General features: G+C 49.4%; 1 protein-coding gene across 1 annotated transcript; it reads right to left on the bottom strand.

The window, feature by feature from the left end:
• Window positions 1-9,979: 9,979 nt before the first annotated feature.
• On the bottom strand, window positions 9,980-11,783 carry LOC139835721 (protein MAIN-LIKE 1-like). Its single transcript, XM_071825585.1, has 4 exons — window positions 11,734-11,783; window positions 10,700-11,405; window positions 10,242-10,306; window positions 9,980-10,016 (listed from the first exon to the last, which is right to left on the bottom strand). Exons 1-4 carry the CDS (start codon window positions 11,781-11,783, stop codon window positions 9,980-9,982), a joined length of 858 nt encoding a protein of 285 aa, XP_071681686.1.
• Window positions 11,784-12,713: the final 930 nt, after the last annotated feature.

Genomic DNA, 12,713 nt, shown 5'->3' with positions numbered 1-12,713 from the left:
AAGAGATCTTAACCTTGGTGCCAACCGGGCAGCTTTCCCGTCCACACTTCCTTTGGTGTGAGGCCCGGTATAAGGTCTAGCCAATCATGTTCCTCCGCTACCTCACACACCCACCCTTTGTTGCATACCCCGACCCTGGGTCCTCGTCGGTCCTCTTATACCACTTAAGGATGGACCCCGACCACGACAACAGTTTGGGACTCGTTAACCAAACTCCTTCGCCGGTAGCTGCAACCCATCATAGACCACTTACCGTGGGGAATTAGAATGGGATCCCCACCCCACCGCTTGCCCAACCTGGGTCAAGTGTCTACGGTAAGCGCATCCGTTGATGTACGAGAGGTGGAAACACTTTTGACTACTCCGTCCCACTCCAGATCTTATGGTTAACACGGGTATTACGGCACAAGAATCACTGGCGACATTTGTTGTTTAATCCTAGATGGATATAAACCCTTGCAATGGAACCTCCACCATATCAACACAATCCATGGTTCCATTGCCCACCACATAGTCATATTCATAGTTATGAAAATAGTGGTTTTGGTTTTTATGCAATAGTGATAATCATAGTACTTTGCAAGTAATTTGATAAAGATACTCAAATGACATGAGCAAGTGATGAACTTGCCTGAACACTGCAAAGTTCTGCAGTTGGAAGGTATGGACTGACCCTTGTCCTCTTGTTCTGAAAAATAGCATCATTGTCCGATAAGGGCAATGGTTAAAGAAGCAATTATGCATGATTCCATTTTTTAGGGTTTGTTCCCCCCTTCCGATGTCGTTATTATTTCATGTATGAGGTTAATACTAAGAATAATTTGAGGATACTTGAATTAGAGTAAAATACAACCTTGAAATGTTGTCAAGGTGTTTTTAGAGTCCAAATGAATTTATGGACTTATTTTCATTATTGAAAATAACATGTGTGATTTAATTGATTAGTTAATTCATCAAATTTGAACTTATTCTAGTTTATCTCCAAAAATTCTATTTCATATTTTATTATGATAGAGAATTTTATTCTGAGTGGTTTTCATATTTTTCATTATTTTTTTAGAGTTATTAATTAATTTCTATGAAATTTCCAAGTTTCTGATTTTTAATGGAATTTAGAAAAGACCAATTTGCCCACAGGCCCACCTGTCGGTGGAGCCGGTGGTTTGACTAGCCCCGCTCGGGTCCAACCGACCCGAGCGGTCGGTCGCTCACACCCTCTCCTCGCGTTCGTGTCTGAACCCTAACCCTAGAGCTCGGGCGACGCGCGCGTCGCCGCCCCTTCGCCGAATTATTCCGGCCGACTCCGGCCATCGCCGCCGGCGAGATGTGGCGCATCTGAACCGCCGTTCGACGGCGATTCAGATCCACCGCGTCGATCTGTGCTCCGCCGCTTCCTCGACGCGCCCCCTTCGCCTCCGCTCGTCTACCGTGGAGTTCCGCGGCGATTCATCGCCGCCGACGCCCCTGGCGTAGCTGCGCCGCCGTGGCTTCGCCTCCGTGTGCGCGAACTGCCGTGGCACCGCCATGGCCCGGCAACCTGGCGCCGCCGTGCTCCGGCGCGTGCCGCCGTAGCCGCCATGGCCGAGCTCTGCACTTCCTTTCACTGGTGAGTAACCGTAGCCTCCTTCTCTCCCTCTCTGCTCTGCTCCCTTCTCTCTTCATCTTCTTCGTCTTGCTCAGCTACTGGCCTGCATCTCCATGTTGAGATGCTTGCCGTGACTATGCGCTGCTGCTGTGTTGATCTTGCTCAATTGCTCACTGTGGCGATCCATGCATTAGTGCTTATGAGCATGCTGTGGTGCTCTGTGTAATTTAGTAGCTCCTGCTGTTGCTTGATATACTATGCCTGTGCTGCTCATGCGACTATGCGTATGCTGCTTACTGTGCTGTTATTACCATGCTTCTGTACTTCCTAGCTATTTCTGTTTATTGTAATTTCTGGCTGTGATCCTCCTGTGATTGCTCATGAGCATCTAGTGATGCTCATGACCTACTGGCATGCTCCTATTCTTTCTACTGTCACTTGGGCATACTGTGTGTGCTTAATCCTGTCCCTGGCTTGATTGTGGTGGTTAATCCTTGCATATTTGCAAGTGCCAGTGCCTCTGGGCTAGTTCATTGAGTTCAGATTAATAATTATGCTCAATTGAGCATTACTGTTGCATTATCAACTCCATCCTTTGATGGAGTGCTTCTAGATACAATTATAATGCATGATGCCCTTATCTGTGATGCAATTGTTCAGTTATTTAATTATCTGTTCATGTGTTAATTGCTTAGAATGAGTTCTAGCATGCAGTAGCATGCTATAACAAGCTTCTGGTGTTCATATGATCACCAGTTGCTTGTAGTAACTGCTCTTTGGTATCTGTGCCTCACTATTGCTCACATGTGTATCACACAGGCCTGGCCTGATGTGTCTTTGTTGCTTAAACATCAATTGATGCCTGTCATGATCCATTTGATCATTTGCAAGACCCTGGTGCATCAATTGCTTGTCTGTTTTATTTATCTGTTTATCCTTGCTTGATTAAATGGATAAATAATGTGAACTGAGATTCAGTGATGATCATTTCAATGATTTTGTTAGGGCTAGCAGGATGCCAACCACTGGTTGGGTACCCTAGCCCTCCTTTTGAACCCTACTGGGTGATGATATCTGTGCATGGTTTCTTTGTTAGAATTGGTTAAGTGGTTGAGGTGATCCTGGCAGTATTTATGTGCTGCCCTGGGATGGCTCCCCTGTTTGGTGGCTTGCTGTGATGGATAGATGTTCACTGGCTTGATCCAATACTGGACTTCCAGTGGCTTTTGATGTTGAGAAATTCTATAGACAAGAATTTGTCTATAGTCTGATGGCCTAGCTAGCTGTAGGTGTTTAGTGAGTGGGTTAGGCTAGCTATGGTTGCATTCTTGGCTGGATTCCTCTAGTTATGCATGGATTTGCATAACTGTTGTTCCCTTAGGATGTTTACCTAGTGGTCTTACCCATCTATGCTTGCACCAAATGGCCTGGTAGCCAGATGATGACACACACAGGGCATTCTACCCTTCTGTGCTCCAGTGATGCATTGTATGCTTATTTATGAGCAAAACTTGGTTTTGCTCAGGTTGATTTGGTTTATACCTCAATCCAGCTCCTAGATTGTTTGTTGGTGTAGGGGATTGCTTCTGGGTTGCTCTTGTGATTGATTTACTTGCCCTGCTCCTCCTGGTGATCTTGTTTTGATTCAATGGTGAGATTGAGCAAATGGAACAGCACTGGCTGTTCCTCTTGTTCAAGCTGTTCTTGGTGTTCTTGGTAACTTACCCCTTCAGCCTGTCGATGGATGAGCAAATGACTAGGGTTTGGCTCTGGAAAGGTTTTATATTGTGCTCTCTGGCTCTCCCTGGTCGACAGCTCTTGGCCTGGTCACTTTGGTGACTCACTGATGCTGTGTGTGTGTTGTGCCACATGCACAAGCAGTGTCTTGGTGTTGAGCATGCACACATGATGTGTGTGCTGCTTGTGTGTCTGTGTGTACCAGATCCTGTGCATCTGGCCTGGAGAGGATCAGCTCGGCAGAGCTGTGATATTATCCACCATTTCCATTTGATTTATAACCTGCCAAGTGGCTATGCCACTTGGCTTAATTTCCCTTTGTTGATTTTTTGTGCAGGGATCAAGAATGGATCAAAATGGACTTGGAGTTCATCACATTCAAGATCAAATGAATATGATCTTGTAGTAATTAGTTTAGGATCATTAACTTGTAATTTATCTTTATTTTACTATTCTGCCCATTTATGTAATGTGTTGTATTATTCATTTATTTCACTTATGAATATTGTAATGACATTGTAAATTGTGTGATGATCAATAAAGCTCAAAGTTTTCCCTAATGAGCTTTACTTTATTATAATTGTTCATCTTATTTATTATTGTTCATTTACTTAATGAATTTCCTTAATTGAATTATTTAAGGTAATTATTTAATGTTTGAATTTGAAATTCAAATTCAACCTTGGTTTGAATTCAACCATGTCTTATCATTTAGAATTCAATCAAGCAAACCCTTCCCTCTCATCTCAAAACCCTAACTAGTGAAGAGAAATGCAAGTTTGTCGCACTCTCGAAACCCTAACCCTGTAAGGTGTCGAGAGAGAAACTTGTCCCCCTTCGATGCAGTTTTTGTTTAAAAGCGCGAAATTTCCCCAGAATTTACTATGCAATGCACATCCCTTTCTAAAATCTACCCCTCGATCGTCTCTAAACCTGGGACATTACACAGCGGTAGAAGTTGCAGCTGGCCTCCCGTAGCTGCAAATGCGCCGGCTCGACGTCGTCGACGAACTCGGCGAACTTGTCCGGGAGACGCTTGATGCCGAGCGGGTCGTCGTCGATGCGGAGGAGGAACTCGAAGCAGCGTCCCTCCACGTCGGAGGAAGACGAAGAGGGCGCAGGCGACGGCGAGCGTGGGGCCGTAGCTGCTCCACCACGGCGGCCCCTGCCCCGTCCCCGGGGCCGTCCAGGGCCGCGGCCTCGACCGCCTCGCCGGCCACCAGGACCCGCCATGGTCTTCCTCGCGGGGCTGGCTGCGTCGCAGGAACACCTAGGCGGCGGAACGCTGGAGCTTTGTGGCGGCTAGGGTTTCTATGGAGGAGTGGATGAGGAAGAAGAAGGCGCGCCCCCTTTATATAGGCCGGAGGCATGCGGTGGCCGCGGGATGCGTGGCGACGCCATTAACGTGGTTGGCGGAGGTGGGCTGCGGCCGCTCGGCAGCCGAGGCATTGCCATTAACGTGGCGCAGACTGCCGAAGCGACGCAGCGGCGCTAGTCGCAGGCGCGTTTGAGAAGACGCATCGACGCAGGGTCGCTGCCAGGCGGGCCCGACGAAACGTCCGCCGGATACGAGCGGACACTTTCGGCGTCCGCGCAGTGTCCGCGGAGACGCATCCGAGGCGCATATTTGGGCCAGGTTTGCGTCTCCGCGGACGGCCCGGTCACTTTGCGTCGCCCCGCTGGAGAGGGTGCCAGACGCATTTCCGGTCACGGTGGACGAAAACGACCATTTGCGTCGCGCCGCTGGAGATGCCCTTAGTCGTGTCTCGATGGAAATACACCACTTCTACGAGTAGATCAATGAATGGTGAGTGCAAATTCAGTCATCTGGATGGATGCATTGACATGATATGTTTTGTAAAAGGGTTTGATTGGTTCTTAATCATATCTTGCAAAGCCTAAATTTAACAAGTGTGGCTGAAAAATTAGAGCCATGAAGTGTGGTAAAAATTGGCAAAGATTTCGTTCTATGACAAGTGGACCATATAGATTATGAAGTGTGACAATTCTAAGAACCAAATACATACTCCATCAGAGCATCTCCAATCGCGTCCCCCAAAGCTATTTGGGGCGCGCCGGACAAAAAAACCGTTCCAGCCGCGTCACCCAAAGTCGATTTTTGTCCGGCGTGGCCCGATACGGTGTCCGGCGCCCCGAGCACGTCCCCGTCCCACAGGGGACGCACCGGGCACGCCGGACACAACGAAAAGCGAGGCGAAGCGACGCGGGCCCGACGCGTCAGCGGCTCGGAAGGCTAAAACCCCGTCGCCTACCTTTGGTCAAGCGATGTTAATGGCGTCCCTGGTTTCCCAGGCGACGCAGGGACGCGTCTCGTCGTGCATGGCCGTGTGACCGTCTGCGCCGGCGTTATTGCATGCAACCACCCGATGCCGCCGTTGTACATTAAGACGCCCTGCGGTTCGTCCCAATCTCTCACCGCTCCCAAACCTTCTCGTCGCCGCCGCCTCCCCCCCTCCCAGATCTTCTCCTCGCCGCTCCAAACAATGTTGACCTCATCCTCCCGCAAGATCGCCGCGGCGAACGGCTTCGGCCGTGGCAGCCTAACCGTGCCGGAGGCGTGGGCGCTGTACCACGCCCGATATCCAGTCCCGCCGGACATGCGGCTGCCAAGCAGCGGTGGCTGGAAGATGGCCGTGAACGGCATTGGCGTCCCGCCGCCACCGAAGCCGGGCACGAAGCAATGGAGGGACGGCATCAAGACCCGGTGGGCTCAACTCACCGCCGAGGAGCGGGCGGATCCGACATGGGCGGCCAAGGACAACGACGACTGGTGGGCGACGTACTTCAAGGCCAAGTACGACATCGAGATGTACAACACCACCGGCCTCGTCGGCGGGCCCAACAGCTGGAACAAGGACGGTCGCGCCCTGTTCTGGGGCGTTCCGGGGCGCACCCTCGATAGCGTCATCTACAACGGCGCTCCAAGGTTGGAGACACCGCCGTCACCGCCACCGTCTCCTCGAGGAGGACCACCGCAATGGCAGCCGAGGAGGAACACGTACTCGTCCTCCTCGAACTCTTCTTCCTCAGGACCGGCCCGATCGACGCCGTCCTCGTCGTACCACTCGTCGCCCTACACCGTCCCCAAACGCGTGGTGAAGGAGGAGCCGGCGACGCCCGTCAACACGAGGCGTGGTGGCAGCGGCAGCGGCAGCCGGCGGCCGCAAGAGAGGCGTAGCGGCGCCCTCCTCATCCCGAAGCCGGAGGTGAAGGAGGAGCCGGAGGAAGCGGCGAAGGCGGCGCGGCTGGCAGAGTACGAGCGGCAGCAGCGGCTCATCGCCAGCAGCGACGACCCCGAGGACTACCTAGGGCTGCGGGTGGCGTGCTTGGCATCGATGAACGACAAGGACGCCTGGAGGGGCGACCTCGACATGGCGATCGCCATGTCCATCCGCGACTCCGGAAAGCCGCTCGTGGACCTCACCGACGACAGCGAGGCAGGACCAAGCGGCTTGGTGAAGGACGAGCCCGTCGACGAGCCCGACGAGCGCGTCAAGCAGGAGGTCATCACCGACGACATGTACAACTTCCACCAGTACTACGACGCCTCCGGCCGCCGCAAGTACTTCTAGATTAGGTTTAGTTTAAATTTAGTCAAATTTCGTTCGAATCTATGTAATATATGCCAAGTTTGGACGAATCTAATCGAATCTCGCTTAAGTTTAAAATTTCTGAAATTTTGTTTGGGGGACGCGACTGGGGAGCGACGTCCCCCAAACGCGATACGAACAAAACACGTCCCCCAAACGCTCAATCCGGCGCGGTTTGGGGACGCTTTGGGGAACGCGACTGGAGATGCTCTAAGTTTCAATGAATAATGTGTTTATATTTTTTTCTGAAAAGTCAAGCTTAGTAAACGCTACGATGTGAGGTTTTATTAATTTAAAGCTGGTCGTATGCCTTAAGTTTATAAAAGTAACTTGATCTAAATTTTTAGGAAAAAAACTATTAAAGATTGTAATATTATTATTTAGCTAGCAACACTTGCCATGTCGCCATGACGTCTTGTGTTACACGGTCTCTTACAAGGGTAGGCGGGTCACTCATGCAAATACAACTACTAGCCGATCTGGTCAGTTTAGCTAGAAAATCCGTTACCATGTTACTCTCTCTTCTACCTTGTCGCACACTTCTTTGACCTATCAACCTCTTCAGATTTAAGACTATGATATTATATAAATATCATATGAAAAGATATTTCATGATGTATCTAATGGCATTCATTTTGTATTGTACGTGTTAATATTTTTTTTCTGAAAACTTGATAGAAGTTTACATGACTTTTCAAAAAAATGTGTTCATTGGAACATAGAGTAGGGGAGCGGTGTTTTGGAACATGGGTGCATACGCTCCCTATATTTCGAAATGCATCTTACATACATTTTAAATTTTTTAAAAAAATGAAACTAAAAGTTCGCACGTACATCTTCACGTGCTACATGCTCACAAAGTCTTTCATAAAAAATAGACTTATCATGTGACGTGTGTAAAAAAGACAAAATTCAGTGCTAAAAATAATGCTTTTCACAAGATAAAATTTCTCTTTTTTATATAGACCACACAAAATATTGGTTTTTCGTGAAACTTGACGAACGCATGTATATTATGGAGATGTACATGTAGAATTATTTTTTTCAAATTTTTCGACATTTCGAATTTTTTTTTTTGGTAGAGGGAGCATACGCACCCGGGAGCCGAATTGAATTTCCGGGTAGTACCCAACTATCAAACTTTGGATTGGAAAGTTGTGTCTAGGAACCAAACATCGCCTAAACTGTGTGCTCGCTTACCTTTCTAACATGAATTGACACCCTTGGGTCTTGTTTCAACCACCACGATGTTGGCCACCTACCTACCCTACAGCCACATGTCCCATGAGTCGGGCGATTTACACAAAAATAACCCTTTGTTGCAACTATAGCACAGACTGACCCTCCGGCGAAACTATTTCACCCATCTAACCCTTTTGTGTGGCGCCCCTCACATCGGCGCCACACCTCACTTTGTGGCGTCCGTGCTGGCGGCGCCACTCCCCCAGCCGACGTGGCGCCCTCGACGCTGAGCTGTGCGCCGATCCGACGTGGCGACATGTGTGGCGCCGCTCCCATCGGCGCCACATATGTTGTTTATATGTCGAAAACATCCAGGGGCTCCGGACGTCTGGGACTTAGCCGTTTTGGCGACGCTGTTTGTGTGGCGCCGGTGTGGCGCCGATGCCACCGGCGCCACACAAACAGTCTCGCCAAAATGGCTAAGGACCAAGCGTCCGGAGCCCCTGGATGTTTTTGACATATAATCAACATATGTGGCGCCGACGCCATGGGCGCCACACAGTGCAGTGTGGCGCCAGTGGCAAGGGTGCCACACGTTGACTTGTGTTAAAAACATGAAAAATCTTGCCTTATTTAAACAGTTTTCAACACAACAATAGCAATTTCATACACATAGAACATACACATAGCACACATCATAGATCACATCGTAGCACATAGATTCAAACAACACGTAGCAATAGAGACATGGTTCAAAATGACATAGAGTTCACAACACGATACTTATGAAGATAGAGTTCACAACAACACGTAGTAAATGCATCTATCCTCCGTGACGTCCCCTCCTCACGGGCTGCTTCCGGACGGCCAACCTTTTCGTCCGCTATCGTGGCTCTTGTTGCTGCTGCTCCTCCTGCTCCTGCTCCTGCTGCTCCTCCTCCTCCTCTGAAGATAACGACTCATCGTTCCTCATCCTCCTCAAAGATGATCTCCGCGGCGGCGCCTCATCCTCCTCAATGACAACCTTCATTCCTCGGTTGACATAATCGTCCGGAGTGTATCGGTTTGGAGCCTTGCCCCTTGGCTTCAACTGGTAAGCTGACCGTGTGGCTTGCTTCTTGCGTTGACTCACAATGCCTTGACTCGGGATGGTGTCGTCTTCAGGAATCTTCACAAACATGAACACATGAGATTACAAAAGTTGAAACTAGTAAGCACATGTTTGACAACAACAAAATAGCCCATATCTCCGCCTCTTCAGAAGAGGATGTAGCCACAATTTCGGTGTCGCGGCAACCTAGCAAGTTGGCTAACCGCCGCATCTTTCGTGCAGTGTTCTGCGTCGTGGAAGTCATGGTTACAAAGCCACCCGAACACAATAGCTTACATTTAAAGTTGGTGACCATACCTTAATGAAATGCCGCATCGGTCCAATAGGCTTCTCATCTGTATGGCTCTGATCCTAAACAACCTCGCACTCCTCAGCTGTTTTTTGGATCTCGGACCGCTGCGACAAACATATTATACAAAATTTGAGCGATCACATGGCAATGTAGATGATGTACTAGCTAACGAGAGAATACATTACCACGAAGTTCAGCTCGGAAGCAATAGAAGTCGATCTTCCTTTACGAGCATAGATGTCGTGCTGGCTTTGCGCAACCTCATCGAACTCGATGGGGTCGTCCAAGATGTTGTCATCATACGCGGGTTTCACTAACTCGATACTCGTGCTTTCATGAAACCATTGGAGATAGTTGTTGAAAGCGGCCAAGTCGTGGGGGACAATCTCCACATGGCCAGCAGTCCGTACCGCTTCCAAACAGTGTTGGAACGTTGTGACGTGGCCTCTATGATGGTCAGGTCAATTTGTGATCTTCCTCTGCCACTGCCTATCAAGCCTGCAAAAATCAAGAAGTTAGATTCTATCTCTTCAATCAACAAGCTTCCATCGCATGATTCAAGAAGTTTACCTATGAAGCGTCTGGTCCGTGTCTTGCCACTGAGGTGGGCACTCCTGATACAGCCCAGACTGTCTCATCACTTTGTGCGGCTGGTGGTACTAAACAAGCCACATGCATATGAGTGGGCAGCGCATACGCCAGAAACGCGCCTCCTCAACGCACTTGGGGTTGAGGTCAGTCATCCCCGCGCCAATATGGTAGTAGGTACCATATGGCTCCCAATCAACCTGCAGCATTCAAATATTTCAGAATTTACAACATGCCAGTATAATTTATGAACTCCCATTGAAAAAGAGTGATGGATTAAAATCGGTTACCTGCTCAGCGGTAAGAGTATCCAACTCCTCAGTGTAGTGCTTGTACATGATCTTTGGATCGCTCGTCATCTCCGAGACATTGTCCCAAAGAAATGCCCAAGTCGGCTCCCGATCAGGGTTGTTCGGGTAATGAGACCATGGCCTCTCGTTGAGTATCCTGGGCCGCCCAACTGATAGGCGGTCCCAGCTCCATACAGAAAGTAGGAGCAAGCATCCACCAATACCGCCACTCCCAGTCCTGCGACAAGCTTCGTCCAACTGCGTACATAAGACATTGGGTTAGTACTTTGTCTAGCAGACTACTATAGAAGAATAGTACACATAGCAAATCATCACCTGCCGGTAGAGGTAGGCAAGTGCCGGGCTTCCCCAACTCCACGGGTGCTCCAACACCGTAAGCGCCTTCAGCCAACACCAATGGGCCAACTTCCCACCACTGTCAGCAAAGAGAGTCCTCGAAATCATGTACCACAAGTACACTCGTGTGTATGTCTTGATAGTGTCACGGTTGGCCTCTTCCGGGCATTCTCCAAAGTTAAGCCTAATCCAACCGAAAGGTGCGCCGGCGGGAGCTCTCTCCTTTGGATGTGCTGGCGGCGGAGGAGCCATGCCAATAAGGTCCTCCATCTGTCTGCGCCACCCATCAGAAGCTGTGTTCATACACAGTGGCTCGCCCTGAATAGGAAGTCCAAGTATCATTGAGACATCCTGAAGAGTAGGGGTCATCTCGCCGGCCCTCAAGTGGAAGGTGTGTGTCTCCGGCCTCCACCGGTCGACAAGGGCGGTGAGTGCCGCGGCGTTCATGTTCGCCCCCCCCCCCCCCCGGCTTACAAGCGTGATGAACGGGAGAAGACCGGTGGGCTGGATGAACTCCGTGTACCTCTCATCATACGCCATATCCACTGTGCCATGGTAACGAATCTTCAAAGGGTGAAGATCCGTTCTCCTCTCCGTCATATGAAAAGCCCGGTGATCCCTGTCATACTCTTGATCTAGGAGCCACACCATCCTACATGTTTACACAAATACACCATATTATGATCCATTCCTAACAAATATGAGCAACACATACATGAGAATATATCCAAATAAGCCATCACACATACATCATATACATACATATACATTCATATCTAGGGATAAAACACCATATTATGAGCCATTCCTAGCAAATATGACTTATTCCATCACAAATACTAGGCATATGTAACACATTTGAATGCATTTGCTAGGCAAATATTAGACATTTCAACACATACATACATAGGGTGTCAACACATACATGTAAAATTTCATATCTAGGTTTCAACAAATCTATGGTTCAAACACATGCATACATGAGGCTATGAATTTCAACATATACACTACTTCCACCAAAAAAATCCATGTCTAGGGTTCATGTCCAAATCTAGCAAGATCTATGAAATTAGTGGATGAATGGAAAGGATTCGAAGGGGATTACCTTGAGGAATGGATGGGGAAGAGATTGGCCAGGCAGATCTGATGATTTGGTGGTGGATTTGGTGGGGGCAGAGGGGGGAGGAGGAGGAACCGCCGGCCTTCTTCTTCTTCAAACGAAACAGAGAGGAGGAATTGAGGATGGCTCGGGCTGAGGGCGGCTCGGGCGCCACACATAAGTGGATGTGTGGCGCCCTTCCGAGCGGCGCCACAGTTTCACCGTGTGGCGCCGATGGGAGCGGTGCCACACATGTCGCCACGTCGGATCGGCGCACAGCTCAGCGTCGAGGGCGCCACGTCGGCTGGGGGAGTGGCGCCGCCAGCATGGGCCCCACACAGTGAGGTGTGGCGCCGATGTGAGGGGCGCCACACAAAAGGGTTAGATGGGTGAAATAGTTTCGCCGGAGGGTCAGTCTGTGCTATAGTTGCAACAAAGGGTTATTTCTGTGTAAATCGCCCATGAGTCGCTACTCCTGGGAGGCTCGAGGGAATCTAACCCTACCGCCTCTAGCTTCCCCTCCCAGGCTCCCAGCACACATCCTTGTTGTTGTTGCAGTCAGCTTCTCGTGGTGGCGTCGGCCCTCGCCTCCAAAGGGGACATAGGAGAGTTGCGGTGAACACAGCGGCATCCTCGAAAGTGTAGATTAGTGTGTGGTTGTGCGTCAGCGGGCAAGGAGAGGATGGTGCGTGCTATGAGATGGAGGCGGGCATGACGTTGTAGCGGAGCTAGCTCATGAGGCAAAGCTATATTAACTAAATGAAATATGGTTTGTAGACCAAACGACCATGGTGGGTTGGGAGTTGAGGTTTTATAAATAAAAATAAATGCTTATTGAGCAAGTGGTTGTTTAAGCTTTTA

This window comes from Lolium perenne, chromosome 2 (genome assembly GCF_019359855.2).
Source record: "Lolium perenne isolate Kyuss_39 chromosome 2, Kyuss_2.0, whole genome shotgun sequence".
NCBI classification, from domain to species: Eukaryota; Viridiplantae; Streptophyta; class Magnoliopsida; order Poales; family Poaceae; genus Lolium; species Lolium perenne.
The sequence above is the reverse complement of the archived record's forward strand: the minus strand, read 5'-3'. Positions and strand labels throughout refer to the sequence as shown.